General features: G+C 38.4%; 1 protein-coding gene across 2 annotated transcripts; it reads left to right on the forward strand.

Moving 5' to 3' along the window:
- Positions 1–332: 332 nt before the first annotated feature.
- Positions 333–21,744, forward strand: LOC127365432 (cholecystokinin receptor). 2 transcript variants are annotated; one of them, XM_051403484.1, is made up of 5 exons: positions 333–807; positions 12,305–12,556; positions 15,869–16,130; positions 18,118–18,284; positions 20,636–21,744. In XM_051403484.1, exons 1-5 carry the CDS (start codon positions 645–647, stop codon positions 21,175–21,177), a joined length of 1,386 nt encoding a protein of 461 aa, XP_051259444.1. In that variant the 5' UTR covers positions 333–644; the 3' UTR covers positions 21,178–21,744. The 2 variants fall into 2 exon arrangements, with proteins under 2 accessions (XP_051259444.1, XP_051259445.1); XM_051403485.1 differs by having other exon boundaries at positions 18,118–18,245.
- Positions 21,745–22,204: the final 460 nt, after the last annotated feature.

The raw sequence follows: 22,204 nt of genomic DNA on the forward strand, positions 1-22,204 counted from the left end.
GCATCTTGGTGTTGTTGTATACAAGAAAAAAATATCAATTATGAATGATGGAGAGGTTTTTTCTTAATCGAAAAAAAGTGCTTCGTGGACACCTGTAATTGGTATTTTAAATCTATAGTTGGCGTGTGGTGTGTTCAAATATTTTCAAATCAATAATTTAAGAATGAATGTGCCCAACAGCAGAAACAGACCAATGACCGTTTTTCTTGTTGTCCATCCATTACTCTCTCTCTCTCTTCACACACACACACACACACACACACCACCCACCCACCCTATATGACATTAGTCTTCCACTTCTGCGCTCACTCGCTCTCTCCATGCTGTTCACTTGACAAAGCGCAGCAGTGTGCCGCGCTCCTCTCTTGGTGCGCACTGATCACTGAGTAAAGCGTGTGATGCCAAGTGAGACACATCCACAGTCAAGGCGGACAGATAATCAAAAAGAAACTAACTACAGATTTTTTTTTTTGTTTTGTTTTGTTTTTGAAAACCGAGGCAAGTCTCAAGTGTGAAGGACTATGGGTGCAGAGTCCAGGCATTTTCCAACATTTGAGGCTAAGACAGAAATTTACAGAAGGTCTGAATCGAACTTTTTACAACATTAGAGATAATACTAGGTAAAAGAACACAAAAAACAAAACATGGAGCTTTGCGCGCGAAATGAGACATCTACGAGCCCAGAGTGCGTCGGAGCGCAGACGGAAGCGCTGCAGAACGGAGCCGGTAACGGCAGCTTGGACACAACAAACATCACCTACGGAAACGTTTCCACACTCCTCATACCTCAGCGTGCCAGGCAGAAAGGTGAGAGGACGAACAGATAATTCAACATTTTTCACCCGGAGGTCAATTAAAAGGTGCAGCTGTGACCTCATTTTATATTGAATGTATTTCTCTTTTTATTGTGAAGCACTAAGTGCTATCTATGTTGATGATGATAACTACTGGTAATCACAAGGAGGGAAAACTCAACTGTAGCCTACTGCAAGAAAACTAACTCTATCTTTCCTTTAAAGCTTCCTCAGTTTGCGTCAGGTTGTTCCTGAAGGTTTATTGAGATACTAGGTTGAACAACAAAAGATCTCTGAATTGAAAGAAGGGTAAACTGACTTTTTGCTGCTCACTCCCCTCAAATAACTACAGAGAGAAGAAGAATTTGCACAACTTTTGGATCATAATTAAAAATGAATCTTTTAAAAGCAATAGTTCTCTTCACATTTTAGTCATCAATCAAAATCATAGGCCTACAGTGAATAGCTTTACAGTACATGGGGACCATAAACTTACTAAAACAGCCCCTTTACATACATTTGGCACATGAAAGAGCAGAACAGGACTTAGTGCTGGGATATGATACCCTAATGTGCCATACTCTCCATTTCAAAATATAGCTTGTGTTATTATGTTCTATGTTGCTTTATTGTAAGGGAAATCTATGCAAATGCGGTGAAATAGGGATCAGAGAGCAGAGGGAGAGAGCGTGTCATAGCCAGGAATCAAATCCTGTCCACACAGGGGATTTGTTCATAAAAAAGGTCAGATGTCTTCATATCTGGACTGCGTCACATGGTCATGCTGCTGCTTTCTGCTTTTTTAAATATTTAATATCTGTTTCTATTTCCAAAGCATTTCCATCCACTTTATCCAAAGCGAGGTTATGAAGATGTGTCTGCGTGTCCTAGATTGTAAAACCCTCTGAGGCAAATTTGTGATTTTGGGCTATATCAATAAAACTGACTCGACTTGAGCTTGTGAACAAGAGAGAACATTAAAGTGCGTCATCACTCTGGCAATATCCTCTCAGTCTCATTCTCCACCTGCTTTTATCAATCAACACTTCCTATATTCATCCCTCAATGGTTGTTTGACAGTGTTTCCATGTGTTGATGAGGTGTGTGTGTGTGTGTGTGTGTGTGTGTGTGTGTGTGTGTGTGTGTGTGTGTGGCGTGTGCGTGTAAAAGACACTGTAGAGAGTGAACGCCTTCATTATGATGCTGAGTGTTGCAGATCAACATCATAAGTGAGAGATATTAGCTGTTGATATACACTGTATTTCCCCTTTCAGTCATTCCCATGATTGCCTCTACACCTGCCAGTTATGAGCAGTGGAAAGTAACTAAGTACATTTACTCAAGTACTGCATTAGTACCTTTTCATGACACTTCTACTGCACTACATCTCAGAGAGAAATATTGCACTTTTTTGAAAATAAAATTTGAGCTTAAGCAATTTTTTTTTAACCAATTAGTTCCAAAACTGTCTTCTCAAATGGGATCAAGTGCTTTTCTTAAATTAACGGTAAACTCAATAACTTTGAGATTTGGACTATTGATCAGACAAAACTAGACATTTGGTGTTTGTTTGAGCTCTGTTTAATCATTACGTAAGAGCAATTAAGATATGCTACTCACAGGGGTCACTTTTTTAATTGAGTATTTCTTTTACTTTAAGTACATCTTCCTGATGATACTTTTAATAATTAATAATAATTCATAATTTTGGGTACTCAGCCATGTTATGACCCACTATGTTGAGCTGAAGCAGAACATTGCAAATTACAAACGCACTGAAGACACATCTGACAAATTACAGATCAAGACAACTGTGTCTTGTGTTTGATAAGCAGTGGTAGATAAGTTGGGAGCTTAATACATTTTTTGCTGCACCATTAAGTTATTTCACCCTCACACTGTGTCACTCACAGATCATCTTTTCAGTTTGTCTTTTTGCTGCCATATTTCTCTTTATTTAGTATTCCTACTGTATCTTTTGTAACCTGAGCACACACCCATCTTCTAGAGAGAAAAGATATAATGTCTGACCCTGTAGAGCCGCTGTCACTATCATTACTCACTCTGTCACTCCAAAATGTGATTACTTCTTCACCACGTTTGCTCATTCCTCTTACTTTCTCTCTCTGTCCATCACTCTGACTGACTGACTGAGTTGTCTCAATGACCAATTCCCTCTGTCGCATGCATTTCTGCAGACCAGAGATGTCAAAGCATGTACCGTGGACCACATTTAGCGCATAGGTTTTCATTCTTATCAAAGGGATCTCGTGAATTCGTTCTTCCTCTCTGGGTGACATTTATTTGTAATCAGTGAAATCAGCTGGGACTCATGCAACAAAATACGTTGTGTTTAACTGCCCTTTCTAGAGGCTCTCTGTGATCTGACAACTTAATTTGTCTGCACCATCCAAAATTGTTACAACCCAATGTTGAAAACTAAATTGGTTTTATCACTGTGGTTGAGGTTTGGTTAGATTCAGGCACAACAAAGACTTGGTTCAGCTTAGGCAGAGATTGTGGTTTCATTAAGGGGATGGAACGTGCTCATGCTTAAAAATAAACCATCTTTATAGCAAACATTTAGGGCTCCAGGGAAACATCATGGTGCAAATTACTACTTCGTTAAGGTTAAGGGAACTTTGTTGTCATGGTTACAATAATAACCACGTTGATAAGGGTAGGGAACTGTCGTGGCCATGCTGTTGGTAGGAAACAGACAATGAACAGCCGTCTCCCACCCTTAACTCTGACGTATTGTTGACCCTTCCTTCCAACCCGACCTCCCAGACATTGTCGCTCAATAATAACATCGTCTGACTTATTCCTTTGCTCCCAACAGAATAAAGCTATACTTATCATGGTAGCTAGAGGTTGTTACCATTTTAATGTAAACATTGGGTCCACTTTTACGAACACATTCATTCTTATGTGGCTTATATGACTGATTAAGGAGTACTAATTACCAATTTTCTCTTATTTTGAATGTTCTCTTTCTGTACCACCTGTATGAGTCATGTGCAATTAGCCTTCTGTTATCCAAACAGGTTTTCTACTAAAGGATTGTATATTGCATTACTTTAAAGCAATTTTGAGTTTTATGTTTAAATTCATAATTACGTTGACACCATCATCATCATCATCCTGCTTGACTGTACAGTTTAAATTATAATATAGTTCTAAAATGTATCATATAGCCTAATGATATCATAATTAATTTAAATTGGCTATTGATGGGGTTAGGGTTCTCGTCAAATTAAGGTGTGTGCTTGTTGCTGTCTAGGGAAACTTCCTCTGTTGCAATGCCTGACATGCAACTTCACAACAGCACAACCCACAGGTGACACAACATTAACAGCACTTTTTTCCCCACTCCATGGCTTTTGGCAGGTCCTTTAATTCCACAGCTGACGTTGTTAAAAATAATAGACTTTCCGTTGTTGATCTGCGAGCTCATAAAGTTTGTTTTACTCTCCCATACCAATTTCATGAATGAACGTCGGCTCTGAGACTACTATGTATTAAAAGCACTACCGTAGAGGCAGAGTTTGAGAGATACTTACCAGACAGCCTCCCTGTCTGGTAAACGTCAAATACATTCTTCTGTCTGGAGCACTTTTTCCATTTTTATGGAAATGCAGCACTAAATTGCTAGAGTACCCTTTTAATGGTGCACAATGCACCCCTTGGGTTATTGATATATCTGTGAGACATTTCAGTGTGTGAATACATCACTGCCTTATAAGAAATGCTTCATGGCACATGGTTTGACACCTATGCCGTAGATTTGATGTTAGTTATAGTGTCTTTAGAGGAAGCCTCTCATACCTTGTTTACTACACAAGACAGGTGAATTACATATTTATGTGAGTCAATAAAGAGTTCTGTTGTTAGTTATCTAGGAACAACAACAATGGCAGGAGGTCATTGCTTTAGAGATGATGATGACGGCGACAAAAGAGGGGTTATCAGTCACTGTCAAGAAAAAACCCACAATTTTCAATCCCTGAACACAAAGCAGTTTATTCCTCACAAAAGGCATTTAAACAAAAAAAAATTAAACCCTCCTCTGTCCTCTTGTCTCCCACCACTTCTTTCAGTGCTACACATCTCTTGTTTGTGCAAATTTCCATCACTCACACACTCTCATCTCTCTGCCTGTTGAGAGCTGAGGTGTTTAATACATGCCTGCACTGTGTGCCAAGCAACCAACATGTTGTTTTGTAGCCCAATCGGCGCGACCAGGATCTCTGCAGCTTGTGCGCTGTAGTCAACAGAAAGTGGTTTTCGTTCAGTGCCTACATCAACTGTTCTGGGTTGCAGTTGGCTTAGTGACAAGGCTTAGATGACATTTACTATGCTGGATTAGCCACTAGCTGTGACATTTACCAATACCTCAGTTTTACAGGAGTAGAGCCGTCTTTTCCCTGATAGGTGCAGCGACACGAGGGCCAGCTGGGATTGAAAGTGACACACGCTGCATATATATTAGACATAGAGCGGGAGAGTAATTCATAGTCAATATAATGTCTGAAGGAAATAGATGAAACCTTAAATATTCATGGATGGCGTATGAACCTCATAATTAATTCATTCACTATTTGACTGCATCTAATTATAGCCTCTGCCACTACAGTTAACATTTTATTATTTTAATGTTATTGTTAGGAATCTGTTCACCAGCCGTTCACATCCAACATTCAAACTGATCAAATAAATAGCTAGAGATGCATTCAAATTGATGTTGCACAAGACATAGAAAAGGTTTTAATGGAGTTCACAACTGAACTAAACTGTAAAATGTTTAACATGCATGTGCACACAGGTCTCCAGAATAGCAGACATCCTCTATGCATATGAAATAACCAAAAAGAGATACATCACTGAGATAGTGTGTAAAGGTAATGCACTTTATTAAGATATAAATGGCAGATAAATCAAATAAAGATAAATTGAATCCGTATTCTCTGACCTGTCTCAGATTATTTCAGATGATTGCAAGTAAAAAACCTCCGGAAGCTGCAAAGTAATTTCCCCCCGCAAACTGCTTACCTGCTCACAGCGCCTCTAGTCTGTAAACAGAGAGCTGACTGTGTACCAGAGCCAATGATCAGACATGGCTGATGGGTGCTGCACACACTCTCATGAGACCAGCTCCCCAAACCTCCAGTGCTACAGGCTTCCCTTCCCTTCTGTTATTTGACTGAGCTGCAGCCTTTGGCATCACTGTATGAATTTGTTTTAATTGGTGAATGTGGTTGGAAGGCTAGAAAGGCACTATATAAGTACACTCCATTAACCATTTAAACTGAAATAGCATTTCAATTAATTGATGGACCGTAAACTAAACATTGTCAAACGGACAGTTTTGTTTTCTGTAAAACTTAATTTCCCCATAAAGAAAGGAGTATTTTACTGTAACAGAACAACACCACTGTGCTTTGTATAAGCCTACTCGGCCTGGTTTAATTGCGGTGTGGTTCAGAGGTGCCGGCAGAAACAGCAGCAATGTGGGCAAAGTCATAGGCCAAATGAGACTGTAATGGTGGGGCAAAATAAAAAGGAGCTGTGTAGGTTGGCCCTGCAGGGCAGCAGGCCAGCCACTGATATCATGGAAACTGATATGAGATACACAGTACACACTACACAGTTTGACAATGTAATCTGCTAATTCGTTGTTCAACACAAAGATCCATCAGCCTCCAGACAAAGAAATGAAGTATTTTGCATCTTGAATGCTGTATTTTGAACCAATTCTGTCAGCATAGAGTATATGTCCAATATACAGTATTTAAAGGGCAGGAGATGCATGATGACTTCATTTGGATTGTATGTAAAGAGGAGATTTTTTACAAAAAAAAAAAGGAATATGTAAGGACACAGGTGTAAAATACATCTTACATAAGATGTATTTTTGATTCAGTTTGAAGCAAGCAGTATGCCGACTGGAAACACTATCAGCAAATCATTAACATGTCTGCAGCCACGCCAGCAGCTCTGTGAGACTGTACTTAGGCACATCATGCTAGCGTCAGCATACTAACATGCTTGTGACAATTCTAACATGCTGATGTTTAGCTGGTAAATGTTCACCATGTTCACCATCTTTGTTTAGCGTGTTAGCATGCTAGCATTTGCTAATTGGCACTAAACACAAAATACAGTCGAGGCTGATGGGAATGTCAGTAATTTATTCATATACCAGAGTATTTAAATATTTAGCTGATAGTGGAACTAGATAAAAAGTCAGATTATCAGCAAATTGTTACACTTCATCCTGAATGTGGGGGCATGAATGTGTGTACAGCAATCTAATTCATATCATATAGTAACATATGTCTTGATACCCAACAAATATTAACAAGTCTTTCTAGAAAATCTCCAGATAAGGGGATTTGTCTGGTAGTCAAAGCTGAATGGTGTAGGCTGAATATTCATTACACACCCACATCAGGAGCACCACATCCAGCACAGCTGTGTAGACCAGGAGATTCCATCAGAGCCAGAGTGAAACCACCACTCTAACACCACTGTCAGACAAATGTGTTTGTTTGCTACTGTGAAAGTACAGTCCATATACTGTATTCAATAGCTAATTTATTGCATATTTAATATGATTAAATATCATTATGTAATATAATTTAGATTTTTCAATAATGATGAATATGCTTGACGGTATTTAGTGCCATAGTTTGGTTTATGATTTTAAACCGCATTAGCTAATACTTTTTGCCACAGCAAAAACAGCTGTGAACACAATTCATACTTGTTAGCTAAACAGTATTTACACATCCAGCAGACACAGATCAACATTAACATTCATTTGGAAGTGTAGTATTTAGAAGTATAAATCTTGTTTAATCTGGTAAATGCCCAACTATGTTCACTAGTCACTACATGTATCTATCTGCTGTTTGGTGTAGTGGGTTTATTAGGCTTTTTAGAAGTAAACTGCTGTCTGATGCATCTAGAAAAGATACAAATGAGGAATGAGACTGAATTAAAATGAAAAAGACATGAGCTGTAAAATCAAAACAAAGGGCTGAAAGATGCTTAAATGCAATGCAAATGCTCACAACCCAAATTAGATTGTCTGTTCAAGAAACATTCACAAGAACCTATTGATGATAAATCATGCTTTGCAACAGTATAAAAGCTGGTAGAGAAACTATGTATCATACCAACTGTGCAGCTTTTCAGAGAAGAAAACATATTAAATATATGCTGAGAATAATAATTACAGGATTCAAACAGTCTTGTTCAACACAGTAGTTTCATACATCAGCTTGAAATCAGTCCAGTGAGGCTGCAGAACCGAAAACATTGTAAGAATGCTCTACTTTAAATGGCAGAAATCTTAACTTGTGTGGCACATTGGCCAATGAGTACAGGTAGAGTCTAGGTGAGAAAAGTGATTAAACGACTGCCTCCGCTCTACACATGAGCAGGATATGCTAGCCTGAAGGAACTGTGTAAATGTACTGAGGGAGTTATCAGTGCTTCCTGCACAGCCAGAGAGGACGCGGGAAAGCTAATTGGCTTCGATTAGGAAGAAGCCAGTGTAACATATTTCATTAGGCGAGAGAGAGAGGCAGTAATAAAGGAGAGAGCGTTGGTTCCTCTCTCTTACCAATCAACTGCTGCACATTTTCATTATGCTCATGCACAAAATTAAACACTTTTAGTTGCAGCCATTTGCAAGCCTGTTCTGGTGAAGAAACCCTGATTTTCTGTCAGCAGAGCAGTACCCACCATATTAGATGTTACTGCTTTTTATTTGCATAGGAGTGAGTGTGAGACAGATGGTGAAGCCTTGTGTCATTAGATGGGAAGACTAAGTGTATGTGTGTGTGTGTGTGTGTGTGTGTGTGTGTGTGTGTGTGTGTGTGTGTGTGTGTGTGTGTGTGTTTCTTAAGGAGAGAGATGAGAGCAAGACAGAGGAAGACAGACTCATTTACTGACTTTTTCAGAGCAAGCAGAGCCTAAATTCAGAGCCTGCAATTTATACATAAACATTGTGGATGGGTGGATACAAGATAATTCAATAGATTAAGTGACATGCCATCATCCTACTTTCATATGTGAAGCACAAATCTGCACATATGGATTTGCCAAATCCCATCTTTGATGTTTTAATTTAACTTCATACCAGCGGTAATGTTCAGATTTTTACCGCTCGACCTGAACTTAATGCTGCTTTTTGATAAACAGAGTGGTGCACAATTCCTTTACATCCCAGGTGGATTACTGTAAATCAATATGAGTCATCAGGATAGCTTTGAACAGATGTGACACAGGCCAAAGGAATTATGGATATTATGTTTTGTGTTTTTAATCCCATTTGTGATGCTGAGAGTCAGTGAGATGTGATCGCTTATAGAATAACCTCAAAGGACCAGTGTGTAGGATTAAATGACATCTACTGGAGAAGTTTCAGATTGCAACTAACTAAACACTGCTCGTGTATGTGTGATAACCTGGAAATGAAAATGGGCTGTGCAGTGTGTACGAGAAACTACGGTGGCTGAAAAACTTGTGAAAAACACAAAAGGCCCTATCTACAACCAGTGCTTGGTTTGTCCATTCTGGGCTACTGTAGAAACATGGAAGTTCAACATGGCGGACTCACTTTTGACTGATTATACACTGATTATACACTAATTAAAACATAGTTATGAATCTTCTATTTCATCTTCCTTAATGTTACACATTGAACATTTACGAGCATTGACCAGCTAGAAAACATGAATCAATGACGGGGTAATTATAACTGATTCTAAACAAATAAAAACATTCAGAGGTCAAAACTTACTGTTGCACAAACTGAAATGCTGCTTTTTCAGGGATTTTAGGGATTTTTTACATGATAAAAATTTGACTAAAAATCATAGGTGTGTGCCTGGCTTTGCTGCTATGTTGCTGTTTTTTTTTTTTTTTAAAGCTTTCTATTTTTAATGGACAATGGGATGAAAGGAAATAGACAGAGAAATAAAGCAAACAGGGCAAAAATCCAGAAGACTTGTGAGATGGAAAAAGCTAAAGACACCTGAAGATTATAATACACTACGAAAATAACCTAATTTACCAGTGTGTTCAAGGAACTGTTGGTGGTGTATTTTCAGGGGATTAAGGCTTCAGTATGTTTGGTTGCACATGCTTCTACTGTGTCAATGGACTCTGGGCTTATTTGTGTGATGTGATTTGTGTCCTGTGGATGTGGTGCACATGGGTGCTTCTAATCCTCCGGATACAGACACAGTAGGTAACCCGTTAAAAAGTGTTGTGTCTAAGCAGTGGGTAGGGTGAAGATAACAGAGAAAGCAGATGCCATGGACTTTAAAGGGCATGATCCAGTGAAGCTGCTGATGGCTGAGGGCACAGACACGCTTTGGGCTGCAGGGTACAGTATTTTGTACTTTGTGTGAAGGGCTCAACGTTGAGGGTGGAAAATATAGGCTGAATACCCAAATTTGGTACACAGCAGAGAAACTGCTACAAGTGGCTCTGAAGGACTGAAAACATGGCTCTAATTAATAGTAATTGGTTGTGGTGGGCTGCCTATGTACCAGCTAAAAGCAGTGATGTAGGAAGCACTCATATTTTTTGCTTAAAGCAGCAACAAAGAACTTTTATTTTTTGTGGATTCTGGCGGCCCCCGTGGACACGGTAGTGTTTCTATCTCCTCTTTTCATTGATTTCAACGGGAATCCCACCCGGTTGCAGACATTAAGAATAGCTTTAAGCAATACAACTTCAAGAATACAATCAGAAATAGCCAATCTTCTTGCTGATGGTCTCCTGTGCTTAGGTAGGTCATATTTCATCCTTGAATTTCCCTCGGGATAAATAAAGTATCTATCTATCTATCTATCTATCTATCTATCTATCTATCTATCTATCTATCTATCTATCTATCTATCTATCTATATAGAGACCTCAAAATTAAGTTAAGACCATAACCAGTTAAAATACTCTTTTACATGTAAAATTCAATATTTAATTTAAAGTATTAGTAGTATCAAATGGGGGTCTTGCCCAGGGTGTCATTCAAGATAGAACCGCCATTGGGCAGGATAGTCCCTTTCAGAGAGTTATATATTGTTATATAATATATATGCTCTACATGAAAACTGTCCTGAGATAAGTTCTGTTATGATTATGTGCAATACAAATAAAATTGAATTGGATTGAACTACATATGCATACAAATGTATAATTAAAGTGAGATGGTGTTATATATGATATGAACTTTTGATTCTATGTATATATATATAATATTGCGTTAACACATAGTGACTTTAGTGGCTTTGCAACTTGCAACATTGCTTGTACTCAAGTGCCTTTATTCATTATTATTATATTTTTTGTGTATTAGTGTACATGTAATGTAAATATTTGTACAGCCTGGGTTTTACTTTTTACTTTAAATCTTATTTCAGTCGCTGTGTCCTATACAGATGTTCTCCAAGTGAAGTTGGTTATTTAGTATGCTAAAACCTCTGGAGACAGTATACTGTAGTACTTGAGAGTCCAGGTACTTTTCTGGGTCACCTAGTGATCATCAACTGTCAGACTAAAGGCCACAGACTGTGTGTTACCTATAGGACCCACCAGGTGGACATACCACCTTCAACATGAGAAAATGTCAACTGACAATAAAATTAGGAATGTCAGTTTCAAACCTCAGTCTTCCTTTTCGGCATTGTGTGGGTTTATTTACCTGCCCACTCATAATAAACAGTAAAACAGCTGATGCAACTGACATTTTATTACTGTAACACCAGAGATTATGGTAGTCAAAGTCTAGCATTGCATTATTTTCAAGAAGGGTACTGAGCTACTGTACAACAGTGTCACAAACTGGCTCAGGGAATGTGACAAGGTGGAGTTTTGTTTTTAGAGACTGTTCATCAACAGGTGCCGGTACAGCCTGTGTACTATGGTGGCAATTTGTTTAATAAAGCATACAAAGTATGATCTTGTCTTTCTGTAAGGTTTTATTTAAGTCATCCATGAATGGTCTCAATGCAACCGTCACACACTCTCTTATGTGAAAGTCCGAAAGCCCCGATTGGAAGAAGCACTATGGTTTTATCCCTGTTGGAGCACACAGTTACACATTCCTGAGTTCTGGGACAGTAAACAGACAGATAGTGTGGTGAGATGATCAGGTCCTTGGCTTCTTTGTGAAGTCTCAACATCCCGCTGTTTACTTGGACATAGAGTGTAGTTAGAAACAGGGCTAAAGGTTATATGCATGTAATAGCCTCTTTAACAGTTGCGTATGGTTTTACAATGACCAGGTCAAAGGGTTGTATAGGTTCTTAAAAATTGCCATTACAGTACTAAACACACAAACACAGAGGAAAATGAGCAGCTATGAGAAATAGTTATACACAGCACTATCAGCTTGAGCCTGTTGGAATCAATGAAGAGAGTGTGAACATATTGATCATCATGTAAAACACAGCTGATGAGTTGGTTCCGTGTTGGTTCTTTTTCTTTGCTAGATGGGGACCACACACTGCGGATCCTGCTCTACTCACTCATCTTCTTCCTGAGTGTAATTGGCAACCTGCTGATCATTGTGGTGCTGACCGTCAATAAACGCATGCGCACCGTGACCAACACCTTCCTGCTGTCGCTCGCTGTCAGTGACCTGATGATGGCCGTCTTCTGCATGCCCTTCACCCTCATCCCCAGCATCCTCAAGGACTTCATCTTTGGTGCTGCCATGTGCAAGATAGTGTCCTACCTCATGGGTGAGAGACAGGGCAAAGCAGGGGTTGATTAGTGATGAGAAGGCAAGATAAAAAATTGCCATGCCATTATAATAATGTACCAATGTCCACAATCCCTTCCTTGTTCCCCTATTCACTATTACTGTAACATACATTCTATAGTTTACTATTGAGCAGTAAATTGATATTTCAGATACATACTTACTTCAGACACTACTTTCTTTTTGCTTGATTGCTGGAATTTGAGTTTTTGCAGGAAATAGAAAGAGCATGCGAAGGGGAAGCACAAGTTAACAAATATAGTGAGGGATTTGGACACAGCTCTGGACACACTTTCCATACTGCCAAATTCACATGATTAGTCAAATACCTTGTTCGGAGCATCTATTGCCCAGAAGATATACAGAATAATTTGTCATAAGAACTTGTTCTCATATAGGGTTTCTTTTACTTTCTTTCATATTAATGCTCATCCATTTATTAAATGTTAAGAATCGAAGTGAACAAAGTCAAATTAAAAAAAGGTTTTTTTTAACATCACTAAGAGCTCAGTTTAAAACAATTCTCGTAAAAACAATTGCTTCCTCAAACACTTTATTAGCTTTTATTAGTGTCTGGATGCAGGATAATTCTCATCTTCCCATTTAATGATACTCGTACTCATTCATTTATTGAAGTCTTTTAGTACAGTTACTATTTTACAGTGATTTCAGTATATGAATCAAACTATGTTCAAGGTAATCCAGTGATTTACAGAGAATTTAGACCAGTGAAATCCATCTGTGTTTTTGGTGTTATTGGGTTAAATCAATATCTGATGTTGATGCCGATTACATTGTTGGTCAACTAAGCAGCCTGAAGACAATCTGTATCTGATAAATAACTGTTTCATTATAATCTTTATATGATAGGATTTAAGGATTTAGTGCTATGTGGTAAAGACTGATATTAAAACTGTTTTATGAGCATGGCTATACAGCCATCTGTACAATGTAAGGGATAATCTTTTTCCTGTAACCTTTGCCTTACAGCATAAATGTTTTCTGTGGCCAACTCCATTCATATCTGATCTAACTCAGCTCAGCCATACTTCAATGCTTTGGGATGATTAGGGTTAGAAGTAAGTCTGCCGATGGGAATTTCAGTCAAAATATGGAAAAACAGGTTTGGAATATTTTTATGGAAAATGGAAGTTCAGGATTAATGTCAATATACAGAAATACCTGCTTAAATGCTGTTACAGCCCAGCTCGAATAAGGGGATAGGGAAGCAACATAACCAGATTTTAATGGTAAGTTATTTATTTTACGGAAATTAGAGATCTTATACAAAAGGAAACAGGTAAGGCAAAACTACAAAGGAATGGGTCTTGTTCAAATCAAAGAAATTGAAATAAAAGGCACTAGCTACGAGTACTTACCAAAATAAATGACAGCACCCCTACCCTAGTGTATCTAGACATATAATATATGATAATCACTTTGTTTTGACTAAGCAGAGTTAACTGCAAGGGGTGGGCGTTGACCACACCCATAACAAATACACTGATACCAGAAAAAAAATTGGATCGGAATATCTTTCTCTAAAAATGGTGCCTTGATCAATTGTATTACATTTGCAATGGTAGGTCCTTGGCAAATCCTTCAGATTCCATCTCTCTTGTTTAACAGTATCACATCAACAGACCACAGACTCATCTATCCCATTTGTGGGCGGTTGTGGATTCCCAATGGGATGTGTTTGTGCCTCTAATATTTACTTTATATGACACTCCCGGAACATGCTCTTCTAATTGAGGGAGCTTTCAATTAATCCCAGCAGCGATGCCACTTAACACTTATGATACCTGGTAGCAAAACCTATGATGCATCCATTAGCCAGTTATAGTGAGACCGCTGATGCCGATGAGCTGATACAAATGTGACTTCAGTGCTTTGCCTGAACTAACGCTATGCTTTATTACTTTACATATGTAATTTGGCCTGTTTAATCCATACAAAGAGGGTAAAGTAATGTAAGTAATGTGCTTGATTTCCTGGAGAGTGAGGCTAGCATTTCCCCCATTTCCAGTGTTTATGCTAAGCTAATCTGCTGCTGTCCATAGATTCATATTTACAGACATCAGAGTTACTGATCATCATCTAACTATTGGCAGTGAAGCAAATAAGCATCTGATCCAAAACTATTTATTTTAATAAAAGTTTAGTCATATAACTTAAAAATACTTCCTTGCATGTAAAAGTCCTGCATCCAAAATTAAATCCAATACAATGCCATGATACAGTGCAAACAACGACACAGCAAGTAATGTAACTGATATGTGTTACGGTTCTGCAAATTGTCGCCACAGTTGCTGATGTCTAGTCTAGTGTGTAACATTTAGGAGGATCTATTGGCAGAAATTCAATATAATATATGGTGTAGCTGTCAATATTTATGTATTTAGTGGAGTATGTAGTATGAAGTAGCATTCAATGGAAAGTAAAGTACAAAAACTTCACAATTGTTCTTACTATATTTGAGTAAGTGAATGACCTTAGTTATTGACTTTTGCAGCACACAAAGAAAATAAAGAGACAGAGTTATTGTAGAATAAATAAAAGATTAAAGATAAACAAAGTTAGTGACAGAGAGAATAACAACAAAATGATTGTGATGTGAAACAGATAAATAAAATTAACAGGAACAGAGCAGAACAGGAAAATCGTGCTTAGGTTGGAAGAAAAAACATCTAAGAAAATGAAAAGGTGGATTAAATCTAAGCACATGGCCTCTGAATGGAGAGCCTTCATTACGATGCGCTGAGGAAAAGTGGATGAACCCAGGGGAGAGACTGTTGGCTGATTGTTCTGTGCTTCTGTGGGATCTGCTGGAAAAGCTGCCCTCCTAGGTACAGACAACACAGTGCATCCCTGGGTCCTGACTCACACAGGCACACACACAGTTTGTATTCTGGCTGAGGACATGAATAGGAGAGGTAAAGAGTAATTTCCCGTCTTGGTCTGTCAGAAGGGAGACGGCTGATCACATCAGTGGCCTAGCCCACATGATTTCTTCTAGGACACAGATAACCATCCCCACCTTCCGCCTCACACTATATTCATTTGCAAGCGCATCTCTACAGAGGACCGCATTTTGTTCTCTGTTATTATTGCAGATATTACGTAGCTACACATCAACAAACATGTTTTTGTTGCTTTGTATTACTCCAAACTCTATTCTGAGCGCAAAGCGGTAATAACTTTTCATTCATCATAAGACAAGATATTTGTGTACAGACAGTAGCATGCCTGTTTACTTACTTTTCAAATAATCTGTTTTGTTTTCCGGCAGGCATATCAGTGAGCATCTCAACTTTTAGCCTAGTTGCCATAGCGATTGAGCGCTACAGCGCTATCTGTAACCCCCTGAAGTCACGGGTATGGCAGACCAGGTCCCATGCCTATCGGGTGATTGCTGCTACATGGGTGCTGGCCTTCATCATCATGATCCCCTATCCAATCATCAGTCACTTGGAGTCTTTTCAGCGTCCTGACAACACCACTGCTCACCAGTGTCGCCACAAGTGGCCCCTCGCAACGGCAGAGCAGGCCTGGTGAGTGTTTGGGTTTTAAATGGTTTTTAAATGGATTTGCCTTTATTTCAGACAATAGAGTATCCTGCATGCTATGTTGCATATTAAAATGTATGGGAGTATACAGAAGAAAAGAAAACAGTCTCAGGTAGCATCATTTGTTATTGATCCACTGGAAGTACATAGAGAGCTGCATGATAGAAACACTTACTCCCAGATGAAGGTATGTGGTCAGTTATTGTACACATTGATAGTTATTTTCAGGGAAACTGTAGATTTAACTGAGAACTTAAAAAATATATTTTTTTGTATCAGCAACCAAATTCAAGGTAATTTTAACGTTGAATTACTCACATTACATGAAATGTCAGTCAGAAATGGAATTCTGTTTATATTTATGAATGGTTGTGAACCTTAGCAACAAAATCCTGAACAGTCATCACATTACTCACAGTAATGTGCATGCCACCGTGGTCCTATAAAACCATTCACTGCTCAGTACATCTCATTGACAGATTATAAAGCACAAAATCAATAAAAGAACAAACAGAGATTAGTGAGCGCACACATACATGCACAGTTCCTTCAGTGTCTATACTCCACAATGTCCTCTCCTTAGGCTTTAATTGGATCCATTTCTTGTTATTACGTGTGTTTCCTGTTATAACGGCAAACCGATTTATCTTGTTGTAATGAGAAATGGGTTTTCTTCTAGCAGTGACAGGTAATCCAAACAGATTCACATAAAAGTTGGGCAATTGGTGGTTTTGTTCATGGGGAAAATAATAAAAAACAGTGTTGTAAATTTTCGTTGTAACCCAGCACACTGCAGCACACAAAATTCCACTCATCATAAAACCTGCAGTCAGATCATCCATCTTTTTCCCAGTCTCCCACTGCTTGCCGTCTGGACAATGTGCTGTTTTGCATCAAATAAACTTTAGACGAACTGTGTCTGAGGTGTGTGTGTGTACTTTCAACAAGGCATGCTACATTGAAACATCTCATTTACTTCCATGTTTGGATGTAGAGCCTGTTTTTAGCAGCTCTCACTTTATGTTGCATGTTTTTGTGGAAACATTAGGGGAGATAAAGAGACCAGACGGTGTTATGGTTTTTGAGTCTTGTTAGGTTTTTTATTTTGTAGTTTTTGTAGTAACAGACGGAGGTTTGGACTTAGGATGGAACAGGCTTTGGGCTAATTTCAGTCAACTCTGTGTATATCTGTGTGAATTCGCGCACAGTTGAAAATTAAAAATGTTTTTGTATTTGTGCTTGATTTTTCTTTTGTGTTTGATTATATGTCCTTATCTTATCTGAGGCTTGCTTATGGGTGAATACATTTGTGCATGGCTACTAGACCCACTTTGTATCTCTATATTTGACCATAAGATTCACAGAGCAAAGCATTGTTCTTTTTAATCACCTGCGATCTTTGAAAAACTCCAAAGGGTAATTTCTCAACATTTACAGCTGATATTTCCAGAGCCCCTAAAGACTTACCATTTGAATGAAAGAATGCTATATATATGGTTATTTTTATGTTTAATAAAACACCATGGTGGAGAGAGAGCGACAATAAAGATATAACACTAAAAATATAAAAATGTTCATTTGTATGATAATATGAAACAGTCACATTAGTATAGATTAAACTGGTGTACACTGTTGTAATTTTGATTCACATTGCACAAACTGAGCAAGGACATAATGCCAACATTTTTGTTTGGATTGGGAAGGAACTGCAACTTGGGAACAGAGTTGAATATTTATCACACAGTGGATGGGATCTTATTTAATCTAGATAGTTTGAAGAGTCATTGAGGATTCTGGAAAATACAGTGCATTTTGCTGGACGACATTCTGGGTTTTTCAAAGATCAGGTTCAGGTCATGGTAATATATTAATATATGAGAGGCACAAACTGGGACTGCATGAGTGCCTGGATGCACCATTATCTACATGCATGGACATCAGGATCTTAACCTCTCTCATGTGTCTCTTTTAGGTACATTCTGCTACTGCTTGTGCTGTTTGCAATCCCAGGGTTGGTGATGATTGTGGCCTATGGACTTATCTCCAGGGAACTTTATAGAGGCATTCACTTTGAGATGGGCCAGAAAAAAGACTCTACTGGTGAGGCCATGATCACTACATGTGACAAAGATACTAATAGTAAGCTTTAATTAAAGTCCCAGGGGGCAATTTGGCTCACAGGCAGCAGTGAATAATAAAGTACACAAAAGTACAGCGATAAGTAAATAGAAACATACACTGTCACCAAAACCACCTAGACAGAGCAGAAAGAATAGGATAGTACCCCTCACTCACATCTACAGCTAGTTTCAGGCCAAATTACATTTTGTTTAAAAAGCCAATAGCTAATGAAATATAGCTCATATATGTATCTGTTAGTGCCACGTCGGGTAGAACTGTCCTGATTGAAGAAAATTAATTTTATAAATTAATAGTGACTTTAAATGCATGCATTTACAATTCTTCCCAGTAGGTATTTGTTTTTCAAATTGAGATGACCCAACCTGCACATCAGATTCAAGATGGTTAAACTTTTTCTAGTAAATTTGTTGGTCAACATATGATCCCATGTGTATTTAACCTAATAACCCAACCTCAGAGGAGAGAAGGGATGGGGATGGATGAAAGAATTTAGGAAAATAATACTTCAACTATTAAACATACTGTATGAGGGTGTTACTACAGTACAGTAATTGAATCAATTATTATTGTTTATTACACTAATAAAAAAAAACCAAAAACAATGTGTTTAATACAGTTGTATCAATTAATAAATACATTAAATTAATAAAGTTATGCACCTGAAAATATACATTAAATGAAATGAAGCCTTTAAAAAAGGTTAGGAATCAAGGAAAGGAGGATCTATTGGCAGAAGTAGAATATAATATGCATAGGTATGTTTTCATTAGTGTATAATCACCTGAAAATAAGAATCGTTATGTTGTTGTTACCTTGAATGTTTTTTTTTTATCTACTGACGCCTCGGGTCACCTTCCATGTCCATGTTGAACTGCCATCTTTCTACAGTAGCCCAGAAGGGACAAACCAAACCCTGGCTCTAGATATGGCTGCTTATATTCTGCAACTACACTGCTAGATGCCACTAAATCATACACACTGAACCTTTAAATAAACTTGTCAATCCTGTTTCTGTCTTTGGCGATAATGCAGTTACCTCAACATGCACCAGATCGCTGGCCACAAAACTCTGATTCAAAAGCTTTCTATTGACCTCAGAGTAATAATTTTTAAACACAGCATTGACAATTTCTGACCCGTTCAGCACAGTAGTATCTTTATATTATAATTTGGACATATTGTAAATATATAAATGTTTCTTATCAAGCAGTATTGCATATTTGACTTTAATTATGTTTTGATTGCAATCGCACTATTGAGCACCAGGCTGGAAATGTTAGCATTTCCATTTCTTTTACATGATTTATGCGAATAATGAGCAATTTGTTTTTAATGACAACGATTTCTTTAGCACTACAATCATTGTAATGTGTGCAGGTTAAGTGAAACATAACCTTTTGTGGGCATGAGAGTGAGTCTGGGATGATAGCAGCATGGACTGTGTTTGCTGGTGCTCCATTAGAGGATGGAATTGGCTGGCAGCTGCGGGCCTGGACATCACCATCTGTTTGGTCTCAGAGAGAAAAAGGTTGTAAAAAAAAAGAGCTTGAGAGACAAAGAGCATGAGGTGAAAAAATAAACAAACAGAAAATCAAGGGGGAAAAGGATAATGAACTTCTAAAATAGCCTCTTGGAAAATGTGTTTGATTTAATAAACCAGGAGTGGCTTAGCAATTTGGCTATACTCTCTCTACAGTTCCTGTTTGTATTTGCTTGACATACGGCTCTTATTACTATACTCAGTGTACTTTGTCCTTTGTAGAAGCAAAGCTAGACGATTAGATTTTTATCAATAAATTGCAATATCCCCTGATGGATGATTACTGTGGCTCAGCAAGAATTGCTAGTCACTCTTCTTTCCATTAAGGTGAGCTGCTGCTCTTTAAGAGCTATGATTCACTCAAAACAAACCTCACAAATTGGTGCATGTGTTATCACAGAGCTGTGGGTTTTTTGGCTTATTTGTTAACTTAAGAGTTCTAGAAATTAACTGGATGTGGCACAGCACACAGTTTCCCTGGTCAAATATTTTTTAGTGGCAGAAATATTAGTCAAATATATGAAAAATACTCAGGAAGGGACTAAAAAAATGGAGCCAAAAAGTCAGGCAGGCACAGAAGCAGTACTGATGCTTGAAATAAGACTTAGTATTGATAGTATGGTATGGAGTATGGGGTGTATATCTGGCCCTAAACAATGTCTACAAAGTAAAGCAAAAGCATAAAGTGTTGCAAAATTGACACATTACTCACATATTAGGGGATTAAGTTTTAAATACAATACTAAAGTATGAACTTTTGTTATATTTAATTTATAGAAAAACTTGTTTACTCTGCTCTTTCATACAGATGTGAAGAATGGACTGACCTCCACTGTGTCTGCTGGCAGTGACGATGGAGATGGTTGCTATGTTAATGTCGTCCAGCGGCCGCACTCGGTGGAGATGTCCACCATGGCTGCATCAAGCAGGGCAGTCAAGGCAGAAAGACCACGCAGCAACACGTCTGAGGCCAAGCTGGAGGCCAAGAAGCGAGTGATCCGCATGCTGGTGGTCATTGTTGTCCTGTTCTTTCTCTGCTGGATGCCACTGTACTGTGCCAACACCTGGCGGGCTTTCGATGACCTCTCTGCAAAACATGCCCTCTCAGGTGCACCCATCGCTTTTATCCATTTGTTGTGCTACACGTCCGCCTGCGTCAACCCAATTATTTACTGCTTCATGAACACCCGTTTCCGAAAAGCTCTGCTTGCCACGTTCTCGTGCTGTGCTGCACCTTGCCACCGCCATCGTCGCCGTGGGCTACGGGACAACGAGGAGGACGTTATGGCAACGGGAGCGTCCATGTCCAAGTTCAGCTACACTACAGTCAGCACCATGGGAACCTGCTGAGGCAGATGGATGCAGGCACAATCCAGAAGAAACTGTTTCTACGGCAACATAGCACCCCACATCCTTTGCCTGTAGGCCAAATCTGTGCTCATAGGGACAGTAATGTGGAGTGGAAAAACAGGTTATATAGTGTAGCATTATATAAGCTTCACCCATGACTGTGAGTAAACTTACATTACATTACATTATTTAATTGTAAATACCTCCATAGCTATACTAAAAAAACACCAAAAGAAGCATACAGTTATCTCTTGTCACAGTGGACCAAGGCATGCTCAGAGCGGGGCATATGTGAAAACTTAGAAGTCATTATGTAGCTTAAAAAAAGATAGAAACTTGCTATGTAATTCTAAAATTATGTTTTATATTTTGCTGTCAGTTGTTTTTCCTTGTGAATGATGGTGATGCAATTGCCTTGTGGACTAAGTGCCTAGTTCTAAATACTATGTTATATTTGTCTACTGTTGATTTGCCTCATTCATCACAGGCACCATAATAACAGACAAACTTTAACCTGATGGGTTTGGAAGTGGAGTTTAAAGACTAAAAAAAAAAAAAAAAAACAAACAAACTTAAAAGACAGGAATTTACTCCAATGGATAAAAGTGGGTTGTCGTAGCCACAAAACACTTTTGGTGAAACAGCTGATGGCAGTGGTATGCCTTTGTTGTGGTTGAAACTTGACTAGCCACCCTGTTTTTAAGTTTCTAGAGCTGGATTTTTCTGTGTATGCTGCAATGTTTGTTTGTATTGTGTCCGTGCAGGTGAACATAGTAGCAAATGTGAAAAGGGTGACTTGTCACTTTGAATTTGTTTCTCATGTTAGGGCCTCTAGATTGAGGGCAGTACAGAATCGGCTGAGTACTCAGCACTTTGTGGAGAGCATATGGATATGGATCTGGGACTGTTTAACATACATTATTATATTCGTGATACCATAATAAGCTCCCATGAGTACAACATAAAGTACTGTGCATTGCTAATGATATGAGGACAAAAATTATAATATATTTTTGACAGTATATTC

Source organism: Dicentrarchus labrax, unplaced genomic scaffold (genome assembly GCF_905237075.1).
Source record: "Dicentrarchus labrax unplaced genomic scaffold, dlabrax2021, whole genome shotgun sequence".
Taxonomy (NCBI): Eukaryota; Metazoa; Chordata; class Actinopteri; family Moronidae; genus Dicentrarchus; species Dicentrarchus labrax.